Raw genomic sequence first — 18,504 nt, 5'->3', positions numbered from 1 at the left:
AGATTCACATCTACTGAGTACTACATCAAACCTGTCAGTAGGTGGCACAGTTTACCAAGCATAGCGTAGTCATGAAGCCCATTCCTACATTGTTGCTTTATTATTTGCGCTTACATTTCCCTGTTTTACTAATATTGCGTAACGATCAGTTCGAGTTGGGCTGTAATAAATCCTTAAAGTAGACACATCAGATCTTGAGCAATTTATTGTCTTATTCCTGCCGTAATACGTCAGCAGCAGTCGTATAAAAAAAAACGCTTTAAATAAAACATCTTCTTCCACGGTCAGTTCAGAAGGGAACCTACTTCCACTGTCAGGTTGAGTGTTACTCTAAAGGGGCTGACGCAAAAAGTGGTTTACCTTGATTACACCGTGGTGTAGCCGGCATAGCGTACACCGACTGTACTGCATGACATTTCAACGCACCAATCAGTTGCGGAGGAGCTGATTGAGTCTACTTCCCTACAGTGGAATAGCTGAGGGGAAGCGGACGGACGGCGATCTCACACGGATATCTCATCATCAGCCGAGTCCGCGCGGTCAGATCGCCTGTGAGAGACCTCCGAGATACAGCGGGCCATCGATTTCTCTTTCGACCCGGTCACAGTGTCTGCTGCAGGGTGAGATGGCCGGTATTTTGGCGTGGTTTTGGAACGAGAGGTTCTGGCTCCCCCATAATGTAACCTGGGCTGACTTAAAAAACACAGATGAGGCTACGTTCCCGCAAGCCGAGGACCTCTATCTGGCGTGTCCTTTAGCATTCTGCATCTTTATGATACGACTGGTTTTCGAAAGGTGGGTCTAAAGCACATGCCATTAATCCAGGTGGCCGTGAAACGGTTTGTTGTTATGTCGATGAAATGTTCCGGGTGGATGATGCAGCACAGCTCTCTGTCCATGTTCGTCAGTCTGTTACCTAAACAATGGCATCTTATCCGGTTAGCCCACAAATCACCAGGGTTGATCATCCTTCTTTCGGCAGGCCCGCAGCATTACGAGCTGTCTGTATTTGATGCATCTGACAGTGTACACACAGTGCAGCCAAGTTACCCTACCTGCCCAAACCCAGCTACTGCCCTCTCAGCCCAAACCCAGATTTCAGTAAAGCACGAGGCTGAGAACAGGCTGATTTTTTTTTTTTTTTTTCTTAACTGCCCTAGTTGTGATGGGTGCATGTTGCATCACAATATCTCTGAATATTATTGTACAATCAGCAATATACAGTAAGGCACAGAGTCATGATAGTCACAGCTATGCTCCTCATGCATATGTGGGTCAGGAGTCTCTTTAGGGCATTTAGTGACTGAGGCCTTAAATTTCTCCATTAAACCCTTCAGAATTTATCCCTGAAAATGCAGCATGTTAAAAAAAGTGAATATCATATTGACCCATAGGTGTTGAGTCCATGTGGTGCTGTATATATCATGAATGTATTCATATCTTATTATATACCCATTTGATAACTCAGATGCGCAGATGCACGTGTCTAGATAACTGTTACTCACCACCGGCAAAGAGTTTATGGCTATGCATGTGGCTCCAGATGAATGCCTCGTGTCCCCATCCCTAAATGTGACTAATGCACCTATAATTCATCTCAATGATACTGTCTCTGTGTTGATGTTGATCACAGAATGGTGTCCCGATCTTTTACCTGCAGGTTTATTGCAAGACCATGTGCGATGGGCCTGAAGATCCAAGCCAACGGGCCACAAAAAGCACAACCCAACGCCATCCTCGAGAAGGTTTTCACTGCTATAACCAAGGTGGTGCATGTGTTCCTCCTCGTTCTTGTTTATGTCTTGTCATGCCTTTGTAATTTGTACTACAATGAAAGCTACATCTAACACACTGAGTGCTTATTTTTGTCTTTCCAGCACCCAGATGAGAAGAGGCTTGAAGGCCTGTCCAAGCAGCTTGACTGGGATGTGCGGACCATCCAGCGCTGGTTCAGACAACGGCGCAACCAGGAGAAGCCCAGCACTCTCGCTCGATTCTGTGAAAGCATGTAAGGCAAATAACATTTAACACCACAACATATACCTAACTTACAGACTTTCCTGACCGCTGTAAGCAATCCATCACAGTGAACATCATGTCTGCTTTGTAGCTGTCATGTGTAATGTGAATTTATTGTTGGCTGGTTAATGCCATTCTAAGTGAAGGCTGATTTAAATAGGCTGCACTGCATTACCACTCATCAATAGCAGAACCATGACAGTAGGAAAAGCAGGCATGATGTTCGCAGTGATAAATAACTTTATCCCAGCGAGTTTCATGTTTCTGCAAGTACATTTTCATACTGGTTATGGAAATGAAAGGAAACACTATGGCTGTTTAGAAGCACACATTCTCAAACATGTTTTACTTAAATAAATGGTGGCAGTCGTTTAAAGGTGATTCTTAGAGCTATAATTCACAGCTCGTTTTATTATTGATTACTACAGGGATTATTCTCTATTAATTATTAATCATTTAGTCTAAAAAATGTCCAAAAGAATAGTTAAATATATGAAAGAAGACATCTTCATATGACTTGTTTCATCAGACCAATAGTCTAAAACTCCCAAATATTCCTTTTAAAATGATACAAAACAGTCCTCACTTTTGGAAACTGGAAAGTTTGGCATTTTTGTTTGAAAAATGACAGAAACAATTGATCAGAAAAGTTAAATAGATTACTTTTTTGGCTATTCAATTAATCAACCAATTGTTTCAGCTGTAATTATTTTTTAGTAAATAAAACAAACAGAAACAGAAATGTTTCTATAGTCCAAAACCTGCCATTCAGTAGCTACTTCAGTTCTGGTTGGTTTCTGTCTGGTACAATGCTTATGAAGATTGCAACATGAATGCTTGTGCGTCCGTGGGATAATAGTTAAATGTGTCCCAGTACGAACCAACAAACCCACTCAGGCTGTAATAGAGAACTGGCTAATCTGCAGTAGAGGGTTTGCCATCAGGGAGATTGTAGTTACTTAGCAGTGTGATGTTAAAGGCCAATGAGCGAGTGTGGCTGTCAGAGCAGAGTCATGTCTGACACCAGTAGAGCCAATCTGGCAGTTTGAAACACAGGGAGCCTCACATCTTCTGATCTGCCCGAGGCTGCTGTTCACTCAGGAGGACAGTGTTGGCTGATTAGACCACTGGACTCCTATTACAACCTTCAAGAGCAATCCGAAAACGCAAACCTGTTTCCTTACACGCAAGAAGAAAGCGGATTTGTGCTCCTCTGGAACACGCATGAGCTTTTGAAAACATGCTTAGCTTGCATTAGTTCTCTTTAAGCAACGATTGCGCCAAAGCTGTTATCTGCATACAGCATAATTGACTGCAGACGACATCGTGCTTTGCAATAGTTTGGCTAGGTTGTCTGTTTCAGTTGCTTACGATGTAATTCTCTAAACGGGGTTGGCTTCAGTCCTTTAGCAGCGATTGTGCTCTAATTAGACCCTCATGCACAGCTGTTGCAGACTGATAGCATTCTTTGTCTCTCAGTTGTCAGGATGGCTGATCTGTTGTCTGTTCTTTTCATTATGCAGACAGTATGTAACAGACACATTTGCTCAGGGAATAATGAAGACTCTGCATGGAGTTTGTTTACTAGGTATTGTTATTGCCTCTCTTTTTCCCCAGATATACAGCAACAACAAAAAAAAAAAAAGCCATTCCAACAAGTTCAAGCATGGATTATTTTTTTTTTAACAAGTAACCTACAGTAACCCCTGTTTCTCACAACAGAAACTGAAATCTTTCCAAAAATTTCTTAAAACAGATGTTGTGCAGTCATAGCAAAGAAACAGTTCAAGAAACAAACAAAAAATGACCTGAACACTGAAGTGGTATTATTTCACCACAGTGACAGAGGCTACTTGTGTTTGGAAATATTAATTATATTTTGAAAGAGACTAAATGACAGATTAAGACGACCACACCAATTTTTGCAGTGTAGTTTTACCTGCAAACCCCTCCTCTCTTCAGTGTTCCTTGGTTAGGACAGGCTGAGGCAGGATCACGCTTTGATGTCCTCGATGGCCCCAGTTGTCTGATCTCATCTTCCTCTGTCCTTTCTCTTCTCTGCTTTCACTGAGAGCAAAGAAATGATCGAAAGCAAAATAATGCAATTCACTGCTTCTTGAGACACTGAGATTGGCTTTTTCTGTGATCACTAAATAGTTTGTATTTTTATCCTGTAAGATTTGGCCTTTGATGTATGCTAAAAAGGTTTTGAAAGGATTTTGTATGGTATGTTTTTTCGGGCATAGACATATAAATACAAGCATTTACAATGGATCTTTTAAGGAATAGTTTTACATTTTGGGAGAGATGCTTATCCCCTTTCTTGCTGAGATTTAGATGAGGAGATTGATACCACTCTTGTATGTGTACTATGAATATGAAGCTACTGCCAGCAGCTGGTTACTTTAGCTTAGTACAAAGTCTGGAAACAGGCGGAAACAGCTGGCCTGGCTCTATCCAAAGGTAACAGAATACATCTAACAGCTCACTAATTAACACATGATATCTTACTTGTTTGAACCAAACAAAAAATGAAGTATAAAAGCAGCGGGTTATTTGCTGCAGTCTCTCTTGGCTGGGCACAGTGACTTGCCTGATGTCACTGTGATAAGTCTACAAAAAGTAACTATGCATGAGCAAGAAATAACGATAATAGAGATATACTGAGATGTGTTGTGTTAAATATCAGAACATTTTCCAGAATGTTAAACTATTCCTTTAAGTTTTTCTTTGTTGTTTTTGAGGTGTGCGGTCATTGCAAAATTTCACATTCATAACTACAAATGAACACCTGCATTTCCTTGACAACGAATGCCCTAAAACTATGCTCTCTTAATTCATTCATTTTCTTTACTTTAGTCAGATATAAAAAAAAAAAAAACCAAAGCCTGCAGTAAATTCTTAAGATGAATTTAGGCACTTAACCTCTACAGAAACTTACTATTAATAGCAGCTAAGATTAGCAATATCCTCATTACTGCTCCTTCTCCAACCAAAATATAAGTGTGTGATTTTCATACCTTTCAACCAACACACCTCCCTAGGAGCAGCTAGTAGACACCAAGCTGACAACTAATAAGCATGTTTGTGCTCGGCACATGCTTATCCTCATGCTGAGTGATGAGCCACATACACGTGTTCTTGAGAGACGACGGCCACACCCCTGTTTTTTCCTTAAAATTAGTCGCAGTCTTCTGGCTTGCACCACATTAAAAATAACTAGCTATTAACAAGCTTTTTCATGTGGGCAATTGGAAATCATGCCTAGTAATCAGACCAAATTAGACAAATATACAAAGGTGAAAAGGATAGCTATTACTGCCTGAAGCTTAATAGAGGTGGCACTGCTAATTTAACAGCAAAGATGGAATATATATCAAGGCTTTCTCACAACTGAATTTTGATTAAAGCTAGCTCATGACTGATTGTGATGTTGAACCATCTGGAAGCAAACAGTTGCATTCAGCTGGTGCTTAGACTACCCACCTGGAGAAGTGACAACGTTGAATCAAATAAGCCAGCAGGACCTGCTTTTTATCATTTCATTCCAAAGCTAGGTGCCACACTCAGACTAAAGCCAACCCCATTACTTAGTTTTTGATCAAATCAAAGCTAGTACAATTATTTCCTCCCTCAGGCAACGGCCTGTCTGAACAGGTACATTTGGTTTAATGGGAATCAGTGGATCTGTCTCAGTTTAAAACTCACAGTTTTGTCAGATATCATGAATGATTCATTAATCTATAATCAAGCTATTGTGAAAGGATGGTGGTTCCTTGTGTATCCTGACTCATTACTTAAGCTTACTGGTATTATATCATATAAATCAAAATTTGTTACTGGTTTGTCAACCTGCGACAGTTACTAACCAGAACCAATTAATTACAAGTGTAATCGACTAATTGCTGCTACATCATGAGCAGGAAATTATCCCTTGACCCTTAGATAATTGAATGAAAAACATTTCCATTTCTCTAGAACCAGTCTTTATCAACATTGTATCTGGAAAACATAACTCATAATTACCAAAAAAAAACCCATCTGTGCCTGACTTCAGAAGAAAATCTATTCACAGGAAGCCGTGTGAGTCATTGTGATTGTACATATATAGCAACGATTCAGCAGCACTTGAAAAAGACTCTTGCGTGCTTGATGAACCAGTTGCCATGCAACAGTTTTTACTGCGTGCCAGGTAGACTTGTCCAGTTAATTTGGCTTTACAATACTGTTGATGAAGCACAAAAGGCAGTTAATGACAGCCTCCACAGGCCACATGTTAACATGTTAATAATTTCTCCACTAAGAGTTACAACTGAATATCTTCAACAAAAATCCACTTGAAAGATGTGCCTGAACTGAGAAGCTGAAACGGATTTACCCTGCTCTCGTTTAAAGTGTTCATGTCAGGTTGTGTTTGGAGGCTGTGGCTGTCAAAATGTGTTTGATTTGAGGTCAGCTGGAAAAAACCACACAGTACAACCTGCAGAACCTCATCTCACATGACAAGCTATACAGCTTCTGTCACAACCACGGGAGTGAATAGTGGCAGTTCTCTTCATATGTCAGGGGAATCTGGCTGTGTTTTGTTCCTCCTCTACATGTTTTACTTCATTAAACTATCACACTGTATTCAGATGTGTATCTTACATCTATATATCTTAGAACATAGGCCCCACTGGGAAAAAACATTTAATCTAACTGGTGAAAAATTTGTCAAAAGCTGTGACAACTCAAGAACGCACAACAGGGGGTCTCTCACTCAAGCCTTGCAGTCAAAGTTGCTTTTGTTCCCTGCATAAAGATATTTGTTCTTGTCTGATGCAACTTCCAGAGTTATGCAGAAAGGGACTTGCTAGTTAGCCAGTCTTAAATCTTTCCTCCCAGTTGCTGACTGTTATAAGTTGGGTATATATTCACATCTCCCTGCTCAGCAAAGCTTTGATCACTGAAATGTCAGCTGAAGCAGTTTCTTCTTTGCCTGTAAGCTCAGACCTCATGATCACTTTCCCTACTATTGCGTAGTCGTGGTTACTGTAAATGATGTGCAGGGTTATATAAAGCACAGAGCAGGCTGGGCCGGGACTGGACACTGTGAGTGTCTCGTCTTTCCCTCCGGACCTCACCAATGTGAATTCAGTGATGTCCCATTTTCAGTGAGTCACCCTAGACTGCAGATGTGGAGAAGTAAGAGGACCTCACACCACTTAGTGTGCTGGAGTGTTCTGCAAATGAAAACCAAATAATATAAGTAGTATACAGCACAAGTTGCGTGAACTAACACACCCCCTGGTAATGTTTACAGTTTGGAATGTATGTCTATTGTTGGATTAGAGGATGTGATGCAGCTCCATTATTCTCAAGTAATTGGCCTGAGTGGATTAAAACACTTTTCTTCTCTCTCTAATCTTCTAATTCTGTTGTGACTTCAAAATTACTGCATAAAGCTTTAGTGGGATTCTAGAAAAAAAATGTGAAAACAAAGTAGAAAAGAAAAAGCCAAACAAAAGGAGCAAATGTAAATTGCAAACACACTGCTTATCTGAGGGATAATGTCTGTCACACTTGCAGTTTGGAGTATTCCCTAAGCCCCTAACCATTTGGGAGCAGATATGCCCCCAGCTTTTTCAAGGCTATAAGATGCCATAAAACGTTTTGCAAAGATTGCAAAATTAATGGTAGGTTTTTTGAGGCTTAATAAATATGTGTGTTCAGCAAAGTTAAGCCAGCTCTGGACTTTTTGTAGCCTTCAACTTAGATCAACCCAGGGTGAAGAACTGTCATTCTTCAGCATTCACTCTTGCTGTTGCTGTATATCCATTATGTTTTTCTTTATTTCTTTCAGGTGGAGGTTCACGTTCTATCTATACATATTTACCTACGGAGTGCGTTTCCTTAAAAAGGTAAGTTTTACCAAGACAATTGAGCACCAACCTCCTGTTATGACTGCTAAAGTTAGTATGAGTCATTGAGGTTTGGGTCTATTTTCTACACAACATACAGTGTGGACGTCCATGGCCAGCATGAAAATCCTGTGGTTTATGAATAGCATGATGCCTAGTCATGGGACTGGGAGGTACAATGGAAGCTATGGTGTAAGGGACTAAGTTTACAAAGTAAATTTGCATTAGAGCCTAGGACAAAAGGTGTTTGTTAATAATGGATCTTTTTAGGATCTTACAGTGTAAAAGGAAGCTGCTGGCAAATAAAACACTCCTTATGCTAAAAATGCAATCCATTAATCAGGCAATACATTTTTTCACCAATTTGTAACACTCAGTGATGACTTTCTTTTGATCATGAATGTCAGTTGCTAGAAGTCAATATTCATGTATATTTATATTTCAACACTTACTTGAAATGCAAAACAGCTGAAATGACTATAGTTGGCTGTTGACAGCTATCTAAACTTAACATACATCACAAATAGTGTTATTGTTCAGTGGATGAGATGACAATGTTATTGTTGTATGGATAATGTCGAAGTGGTTCTTCTTATGCCTCTCCATGCTGTTGTATTGTGACTACTGCCCGAGTGACTCAAAGATATGTAAGACTGGCTTTGAAAAAAATATCTGAGATAATGTTATGATTTAGTGGGATCTTTAAAACAGTTTCACAGTCTAGCTAATGCTCACTTGGTTTGTGAAAACTGATAATGTTACCGTGTGTTTCCATACCATGAGAAGTTCAGGGGATCCCGCCAAGTAAAATCCACTCTCCCAGCAGCTGTTGAGGTTACTGAGGAGTGACCAGCAACCTTGTGAGAGTTCAGAAATGATGGTCATTTTGTCAAATGAGCCAGTTAAATATTACTGAAATATGTGGCTGGGATGAATTAGTATATTTCATACATATATTCATGAAAATACATAATTTAGTATAATCACTAGAGCGATAGTTGAGACAGCAGAAAGGGGAAAATCTCTCAAAGAAACAAGTTGCATGACATAGCACTTTGTGAAAATAGTTCATTCCTTGGCAGTCCCTGCTGCAGGCTTCAGTCGCTGTAGGGTTTATTAATAGACCAGGTCTGGAGATGTAAACTCAGCGATGGGTCACTGTTTGCTTATAACACATTCTTTAGTATCATAGTTACCATTTCTCTATTCGTCCTGATATCATGTCTTTACACAGGACTTCATATAGGGTTAAACTCCTCTGGTTCCTTGGTAATCTGGCTTCCTTTTACATCAAAGTATGCACTGTAAAAGTAAATCTGTTATACATTCACTATTTAATAAACCACATTGATTTGATTTGGAATCCATCAAGGGAATTATAAAATTTTCAGTGGTTACATTAATATCTACGTGTTAGATGTTAAATAACAAGGAAATATTGAACTCCAGCTGTACATGTGGGAACAACATAGCACTGCATTGATGTTGTAGTTAATGGACCCTGCTTTTCTATGTTTTATTGAAAGGCTTTAACACAACTGTGTGTCAAATGCCCTTTTTGGTTTGTTTTGGCTAATTGATAACATTGTTTTACTGTTATGAAATACAACATATGAGCTTTTGTCATGTATATAACATGCCATTGTGGTCCCTGGAGTTTTTGCATTAATTACAACACTGTCTTAACTTTAGTAATTCTATCACAGTTTTATGATATTTTATATTTCAAATATGAAATAATCTAAGATGATATAGTTTTATTTGTTTCGTATAGGTTAAAATGTATTGATTTTAAGTGACTGTTTTTATTTCCTGCAGACTCCATGGTTATGGAACACTAAAGAGTGCTGGTACAACTACCCCTACCAGGTAAAGGTCTTTTGACAAAGCAATTTTCACCCATCCTCAGTAATCATGATACAGCAAGATGACTGGCATTACCAACACTCCCACTTCCAAAATATTTGTTTTAACCCTGTTGCTTTGTGTGTTTATGCAGCCACTGACTGTGGACATCCATTATTACTATATACTGGAGCTGTCTTTCTACCTCTCCTTACTCTTTTCCCAATTCACAGACATCAGGAGGAAGGTAAGAATGACTGCAAGTCACACCTAAGCATCTCTAATAACATGGATCATTGAATGTTTGGTGAAAAATCTACTGCTAGAAGTGACACTTTTAGTCACTTTTTGTGTCTAAACCAGACAATTCTGTTCTGTTTCTGCCATTGTAAGTAGCATTATAACAAGGCATCATTATCCCTGTCTGACTGTCTCTTCTCTAACTGTCACCATGACTCCGTAATGTTTTTGCATGTGAACATTTGCTTTCTGCCTCAGTGTATTCTCACTGGTGTGTGAAATAACAAAACATTGCGAGGGTAAGACGGATTAGCAGTTTTTTGAACATTCAGAAATTGGATTCACTGTCAAACTTCATAAAAACTTTTCTCAAACTTTTTGCCATTGGCTGGCTTTGAGCTTGTTTTGGTTAATTAAAAGTTTTTGTGTAATCCACTCAGCAAATTTCCATACTATTGTGAAGATGGTGCCATTCAATACGCAGGTATTATCTAAATGATTTTAAAGAGCCATTTCACTACACGAACAGATTTAAAGTTAAGCCTGGAAGAAGGAATATAGAGGGCCTAGTTTTATTGCCCAGTCATAATTAAAATGAAAAAAAATAGATGTATGTATATATGTAATTGTTATATCTTTTTTCATGTATTTAATGTTGCATACTGCATATGTATTACAAGGTTTGATAGGTCCATCTTGGTCTGTGTTTGTAAGAACTGAGATTCATTTTCAGTTTGTACAAACATTCTTAATGGGCAGCATCTAACTTCAACTCACATTCTTTTTTTATATAGCTACATAAAAAAATGGCCACACGTTTGGTTCATTAAAGTATCAATTTGCATGCCTTTCAGCCATGATCTTACTCCTGTCTCCAGTCCATCCCCAGCTCTGCCCTCTCTACAACACACTCCACTCACTGCACTCACAGCAGCCCCCATGATGCCATGCTGTGTATGCCTTCACTCTGTCATCTTCTTTGTTGACTGTTGGCATGTTGTCTGTTTTTGTTTCTCCTTTCAGTTTTTTCATGCACAGTACTACACTGAGGAGGTCCTCTGCACCCCCTGCCAATTCCAGTATGTTCTCCCCTGCACACTCTTGCCTTGCTTTCATTCTGTATCTTGCACCATTGCTCTTCCTTCTCACCCTCCTTCTCATTCTTTCACTATGTTGGACTGGTTCTGGTTGCTTTGAGCTGAGACATTTCAGTAGCTAAAGATTTGCTAGAGGAATGCTTCCCCATGTCACCTGTCTGCATCCTTAGTCACCTGGAGCTCCATTCAAGCAAATCCCAAACCTAATGGCTCATACCAAGACAGGACCATATAATAACAGGAAGGGTCATATATTTTTACGAGATATTTACTGTAGCCACAATAGTGATTGTTTTTAGTTGGAACAGTGGTGGAATGTATTAACTAAGCACATTTTCTCAAGTGCTGTACTTAAATTTGTACTTTATTTGTAGTTCAATTTCATGCCACTTCATACTCTGCATACTTTCCACTACAGTTCAGGGGACGATATTATACCTTTAACGCCATTGACATCTATAGTAGTTACTTCACAAATTAAGATTTTACGTGCAAACCATATTATGATATAAATACAATGTATTTTCATAGATTAAACTACCCAATAGTATATAAATGCATTAATATATCTCCACCATGACCACTTACAACAATAAAATACTGCTCATTCATTTTTGCATCAGCAATAACAATCGAAACATGCAGTGTAATATATAATAGTCACAGGGGGCATTTTTCTGTTTAGGGGTACTTTTGATACTTTCATTGCATTTTGTTGATAATACTCACCTAAGAAACATTTTGAATGCAGCACTTTTACTTGTAAAGCAGTATTTTTTAAATTAACTGATCTGCATGTTCCTCCACCACTGCTTTGAACAATATTTTGAGATAACTGTATTACAGTTTGACACAATGACAATCAGATGACACAGTGTTCATGAATGCTTGGACACTGAGGATGTACTTGGTATTTTTGTATAAGTGGTGATTAATCATGGCTTGTCATAACCTTTTTTTAATATCTTTTCAATAGTGTTGCCAATCACAGTGGCTCACCAAAATAGAGTTTTATTTTGAAAGGCATTGGTCTACACAATAATCACATGTGCAGCTACTTACTTGGGCAAAGCACATTTCAAGGACATGAAAACATAAACGTGGTGCTTCTTCTGCTCGTTTTGGAAACAGGCTCGACTGTGTTGCACAATGGTCCCACAAATTCAGCTGATATTAGTTAGCACTGGGGGCCTTGTCATATTGAAACTACAGAATTTTCATCAGTGTAAACACACAAGGCCACTGTGTGCGCACAGGGTAGTCAAGTCCCTTTTACTTTATCACATTTTTGTACTGTACTACTATGTCCTGCATGCAGTGACTCAAACAGCCATCAAGCAGTTTTCGAAGTGCTTTCTATGGTTGTGTGACATTTCCTTGGCAACTGTGTCCCTAGGATTTCCTGATCATGTTCCTGCACCACGTAGCAACAATCTCCCTCATCACCTTTTCCTACGTGAACAACATGGCACGAGTGGGAAGTCTGGTCATGTGTCTCCATGATGCAGCCGATGTGCTGATAGAGGTGAGGATGGGCGAGAGAATTAAATGCTATAGATGGACAGATGGGCACATAGAGGCAAAGCTGGCTGGCTGTGTGGGTGGAGTGTTTGGACTTTTACATCTTTATCTATATTTGAATACAACTCTTATATCATCAGCATTACGTCAGACTGTATTATACAGATATAGTTGCTGGAAACAAGAGCTTTTTAAGTCTTATACTGTCAGAAATAAATTCAAGTAGTGGTTTACATGATGAAATTAATTGTGCATTTTTTTTCCCAGGCTGCCAAGATGGCCAACTATGCCAAATGTCAGATTCTGTGCAACCTCCTGTTTGCAATGTTTGCAATTCTCTTCATAAGTTCCAGACTGGGAGTTTACCCTGTCTGGTAAGTGTTATTCTCTCCTCTCCTGTGTACCATCATTAGCATCCCTCTGATGGCTGGCTATAGTGAAGTAGTGTTAACCTGCCATTTGTATACGCTGCAGTGCACACAGACAGTCAGAGTTAAAATATCTGAGCAGTACATGTCTGAGTTGCTCTGCACAGTTTGGCAGGCCATTCCTGATCTCAGTGGGGTTTTTTTTTACTACTTTCTCTACAACGACTTGCAGTTCAGACACATCTCTGTGAATATTGTTGCTAAGAAATAGTTACTATGGATACAGCAGCTTTAACCTCTCAAAGAAAGCCATACAAATGAACCGCAGATCATTATGGTTATTGCTTTATCATTGAAAACAGTGTCTAGAGTTTCACCTAATTGTTAAAACATCAAAGGGCTTTAGGATCATTTTGCTTGTGTTGCTTTTTCAGTTTTAAATGTGCATTGCATTTATTCAACATTTGAAGTTGGAGCTACTCTATCAAATTTTCTGTACCAGAGAATAGAGGCAGGTTTAAATATTTTAAATCATTTATTTGGCTTTGTTTGGCCAGACATTTAAAAGTCTAATTACAGTAGCTGGTGAAAGCCAGTTACAATGAGCCATTCTGATGACCCTGAATTATTTGCAGAATTACCACTAATCAATTTTAGTCCTCGAAAGTGCGTGCAACAGTCATCTTGAAGTCATCAGCAGCAATGTTATCATACCTTTCATGAGTGAAGGGAGACATGATTTAGTTTCCAAATCAGGCAGACCTTGTTTGCTTTTCTTTGAGATACCATCTAAACTTGATCAGCACAAAAATGCTGTTTTGAGCATCTAGAGTTAGGGCAATTCTGAAGAAAGCATTTGAGACACACAGAGGCTTTTGCATTAGTTGATGCAGCAATTTAAGAGTTTTTAAAAAGATTTTAGTCGGTACCCCACTGTTTTCTGCCTTTGTTGCCACACTGTAATATGATGATCCAACACTACATTTTAGTCAGCCCCCACCACAGCAGTAGTAAAGTTGTCATTACTGTAAAGCTGTTGCCATGGCTTCAGTATCTGGAGTATGATTCACAGACAGCCATTTGCAAGAATTTGTCCCAGAGATAAATTTATCGCAGATACTTGAAATTTTGATCGTATGTCATGACGCCACAGCGCTGCGTCGCTTTTTCTACTCCATTAACCGTTTTTTATTGTAATGTTTCGATTTATTGCTTTATATATATTGAACTATAAACAAAACACTATTTCAAATACACATCTATTTGTGCTATAAACGCATCATTAAAGGTGCTCCATGAAAGACAAAGAGCTGGAGCAGAGCCCACCTCATTTCTTTTCCCTGGCTTCTGTTTGGTTTTTTTTTTTCTACACAATAATTCCCCCACTCAAACTGAGTGCTTTTAATCCTTGTGTTTTTCTAATGAAAAATGTGGAGTTAATAATCTCTCTCCCCCCTCTGTGGCTATGGAAGGATTTTAAATACCACCTTGTTTGAGAGTTGGGAGATTGTAGGGCCCTACCCGTCCTGGTGGGTCTTCAACCTGCTTCTGATCCTGCTGCAGCTTCTTCACTCCTTCTGGTCCTACCTCATAGTGAAGACGGCGTGCCGAGCTATATCCAGAGGAAAGGTGAGTCATTACACACAGCTCCTCCTCTGAGTCTTTCTAAATAATTCTTCCATTTATACCTGTTCTTGCATTATGATGTTTCGCTGCTAATATATCCATTAATACTGTGTAGAGTGTTCAACAGCCACTGTCTTTCTCTTTGTGTTCTCTATGTTAACCTGCAACCTTCAAGGTGGGAAAATGGAATCCCTTACATGTGAGTAGCCTTAAAAGGGGTACAGCTTAATCAACATGGTGTACCTTATATTTAGTTTGAGGGCATGTCTATAGCAACTGTGTGTAATCATTTGTATTCATAATGATCCTGACTGTCAATCAGCTCTAACCTAATCAGTGCATGTGTAGTCACACTAGCATTATGGCTTCAGGGATGGTAATGTCAGTCAGTTGGACGCTCCACCACTTTGGTCCTGACTGAAATATCGCAGATATCGGATGGATTGCCATGACATTAGGCACATACATACATACATTCATGTTCCCCTCAGGATGAAATTTAATAACTTTGGTGAGCTTCTGACTTTTTCTATAGCGCTATCATCAAGTCAAAATTTTGATTTGTTTAACACTTTGGTTTATGACTAAATATCTGTAAAACTGAACATTCCCATCAGCTTCAGCTGTACTTTATGCTCAGTGCACACGTTAGTGTGTTGACATTAGCATTTAGCTTAAATTACCGCTCTGCCTAAGTTCAGCCTCAAATACCTGCCAGCATGGCTGTAGACTCTTAGCCTTGTTTAAATCTTCCATCTCATCATCACCATTTGTTGCAGCTTTTCATTGGTATTCCTGCAATTATTTGTCAATTTATTCATAAATCCCAAATAGCTTATTATATCTGAATAAATTGACACCTGGCATGTCAAATTACATAATGTCTAGTGTTAATAAGTCGATTATGTGATTGTCAGAAAATTAATTGCCAACAAGTCTGATAAACAATTAGTCATTTATAGGGCCTAGAAATGCCAGACATTCTCTGGTAGCAGCCTCTCAAATGTGAGGAGTTGCTGCTGTTCTGTTTTATATCATTCTAAATTGACCATCTATGGGTTTTCACCTGCTAGTAGGATAAAACAAGCTCGAGAAATTGAAATGGGCATTTTCCATTATTTTCGGGCATTTTACAGACTAAACAATTAAGCTATCAACCTGATGAAATAATCAAGAGATTGATTAGACCGAAAATAATCAGCTGCTGTCTAAAAAAATGATTTGTTTAGATTTCTCCATATTTCAAGTTTGCAAATTGATTTTACGGCTTTTGCAGCTTGTTGCTTCATGTTGATTGGCATAGAACACTTCCCTGTTTGATATGTAAAAGCCCATTTGTGACACCACCATGCATGACTGCCACAGATAATGACACAGACAAGAATTTTAATGAGAGGAATCTAATCTCCGACCATCCCTTTTTATTGCTGCAGGTGTCAAAAGATGACCGCAGCGACATCGAGTCCAGCTCTGATGAGGATGACAGCCCCCCACCCCATCAGAAGCACCACAACAGCACCACCAACGGGACCAATAAAAATCACGGGACCAACGGCTACCTGACAGGAGCCCCATATCCCGACGAACACTGACTAAGTTGATATCACAACACTGGAGCCATGCTACAGACACCATCCATCAATCTGTGTGTGTGTGTGTGTGTGTGTGTGTGTGTTTGAGTGTATGGTGGAGACTTGAACAGCATCGCCTGTCTGGTACTGGAAGTTCTTACAAGATTTAAGTGAGTGCAGTTTTGTTATCAATTTGATTCTTTACTAATTTCCTCGCGCAATTTATTCTCTTCATATATGTATTTGCATCCAAATGCACACCGAGATATCAAAGCACTCCTATTGGTACAACCCACTCTGTTTAGCCAATGAAAGCATTCCACTTTATGGTGTAAGCATGCTACTTTAACATACAGTAGTCTGGCATACTGGGGGTGTGTTTTCCTTATGTTTGTGTCTTTCTATGTTATTTATTTTTTATAAATATGTTTGAGGATGGTAGTTGGACATCTATTCTACTTTGATGTCAGTGTTAAAGAGGAAATCATCTGGAACAACAACACAGCTGTTTTTGTTTTTTTTTAAACCACACATCACGACAACAAATATTAGCAAAGTGCTGAGACCTGGGTTTACTTTTAATGCTACACCCCCAAAGATTTGCCAAAACGATGACTGAGTTTGTCTTCACTCACCAATGGATTGTAATGTGTGAAGTTTACTCACATTAAAAAAAAACAAACAAACATTCTCCACTCAAACTGTATATGAGATGTCAATAACAGTATTATGTGTGTGCATCAGATATGGCTAGATGCTGTATTCCCTATTGAAGCATTTTGTTAAGTATTCTGGTACATTTCTGGTAAGCATTTCATTAAAGGCCATTTGCTGTCTTACGAGGCAGACCTGAGTTGTTTTAATTATTCAATAAAAAAATACATGAAGACTGCAAATACGTGTGGATATGTTCAATCAGAAAATGTATTAATCAAATGGTGGCATCAATGGTGGATGCTAATTTTATAAAGACATTAATTTTGTAAACTAAAATTGCAGTGCTATAAATAATGACTAGAGATTATTCTTGAATAAACATTGTGTGACAATTTGCATAAGGCTTTTTTCACAGCAGGCACTTTGACATGTAACAGCAGGAAAAGCAAAGGTGTAAATAATAAAAATGAATCATGGATAAATGCCATGTACGCTGCTTCAGTTTCAGGGCTCTGACATTGTGCATGCTGGCTCACTGCCACGCTGTCATGGCTAAATGTGACACCTGAATAGAACTCAGACATTGCTAATGTTATTAGAAGCACTTGGGTTTTTCCAACTATGAAAAGTGAAAATTTTTGCTGTGAAAAAGATCCATTGAGAAGCATGCAACAGCTCAGCTTCCTCTGTAGTGTCCTCAAAGACACATTAATAACAATTCACCTCCGATGTCTGCTTTGAGATGAAAACAATTACTACTCAACCTACTACTTGACTTGACTTACACATGAATAATCCAACAGTCTGAGTCATAAAGAATCATCTCCAAATAATGGCATGTGTTACTTCGATTTCATCATTAGTGGAACCACTTTATAATAAAGCAGGTTCATAAGTGATAGGTTCATGGCCAGAATTGAACCAGGGACATTGCAATTATGGTATGCACCTTTAAGCAGCTATAATCTATATTTTTTTATATCAGCTTATCAATCAACAAACTTTTCAATTGTTTCACTTCTTGTATGTGAAAAGGATGATTTGAAGAGATGAATGCACAGAGCATTATCTCTGTTCCCCTCAGCTCTACGCAGTATTTTAGCATCTTCCAGCTTGTTGTTTTGGTTTATTTTCACAGCTCTCAAAGTGTCATTTTCAGCCTCAGGGGGCTTTTCTGTGAAGAAGCTCTAAAAAAAAAAAAAAAACATTGCACACTACCTGCTAACAACAGACAGACACAGTTAGCAACTAGCTGGTGGAGCATTTAAGAACTAAAGAGCCAGATTTTTCCTGGAGGAGTTGGTTATGACCAAAATATATAAACATATAAAGAGTGAGTGTTAGATTAGTGTTGGACAGGCCAAATGAATGCTAATGATGGTCTGTGTCTTCAGGATGTCCAAATAAGAAACTGATGTAACTATTTATAATGGGTGACCTATTACAAAGTGGCACTCAGTTGGTCTACTTCAACAGAAAATAATAAAGCCACTCTGATTGTGTAATATTACTTTTGTAGACACCACGGACAGGCTTAGGAACATGAATGGGCCTTTGTTTTGTGTTTGTATCTTTCCCTTTCTTTATACCTGTGCCAGAATTACTTGCCATCCACCTTCAGTTTATATTTGTAGTGTCTTTTTTTCTTCCCTCTCACTGG

The 18,504-nt window shown here is 38.8% G+C and overlaps 1 protein-coding gene across 2 annotated transcripts; it reads left to right on the top strand.

Moving 5' to 3' along the window:
• The first annotated feature begins 414 nt into the window (after positions 1-414).
• cers6 (ceramide synthase 6) lies at positions 415-17,083 on the top strand. 2 transcript variants are annotated; one of them, XM_023405554.2, is made up of 11 exons: positions 415-620; positions 1,661-1,766; positions 1,878-2,008; positions 7,862-7,919; positions 9,738-9,788; positions 9,919-10,011; positions 12,498-12,626; positions 12,890-12,996; positions 14,463-14,619; positions 14,792-14,815; positions 16,050-17,083. In XM_023405554.2, the coding sequence occupies exons 2-11, from the start codon at positions 1,683-1,685 to the stop codon at positions 16,206-16,208; spliced, it is 993 nt and encodes a 330-aa protein (XP_023261322.1). In that variant the 5' UTR covers positions 415-620; positions 1,661-1,682; the 3' UTR covers positions 16,209-17,083. The 2 variants fall into 2 exon arrangements, with proteins under 2 accessions (XP_023261322.1, XP_023261321.1); XM_023405553.2 differs by having other exon boundaries at positions 415-795.
• The last annotated feature ends 1,421 nt before the right edge of the window (positions 17,084-18,504 follow it).

The sequence above is a fragment of the Seriola lalandi genome, unplaced genomic scaffold, assembly GCF_002814215.2.
Source record: "Seriola lalandi dorsalis isolate HSWRI2012SDOR001 ecotype SW California unplaced genomic scaffold, Sedor1 jcf7180002054279, whole genome shotgun sequence".
Taxonomy (NCBI): Eukaryota; Metazoa; Chordata; class Actinopteri; order Carangiformes; family Carangidae; genus Seriola; species Seriola lalandi.
Note: the sequence above shows the minus strand (reverse complement) of the source record. Positions and strands in the feature narration are given on the sequence as shown.

Excerpts from the sequence above, each read along its gene's own strand:
- cers6 (XM_023405553.2), top strand. The coding sequence starts at position 626 with ATGGCCGGTATTTTGGCGTGGTTTTGGAACGAGAGGTTCTGGCTCCCC. Across the intron at positions 7,920-9,737 it reads GAGTGCGTTTCCTTAAAAAG|ACTCCATGGTTATGGAACAC; the intron begins GTAAGTTTTACC and ends TATTTCCTGCAG. Across the intron at positions 12,627-12,889 it reads CAGCCGATGTGCTGATAGAG|GCTGCCAAGATGGCCAACTA; the intron begins GTGAGGATGGGC and ends TTTTTTTCCCAG.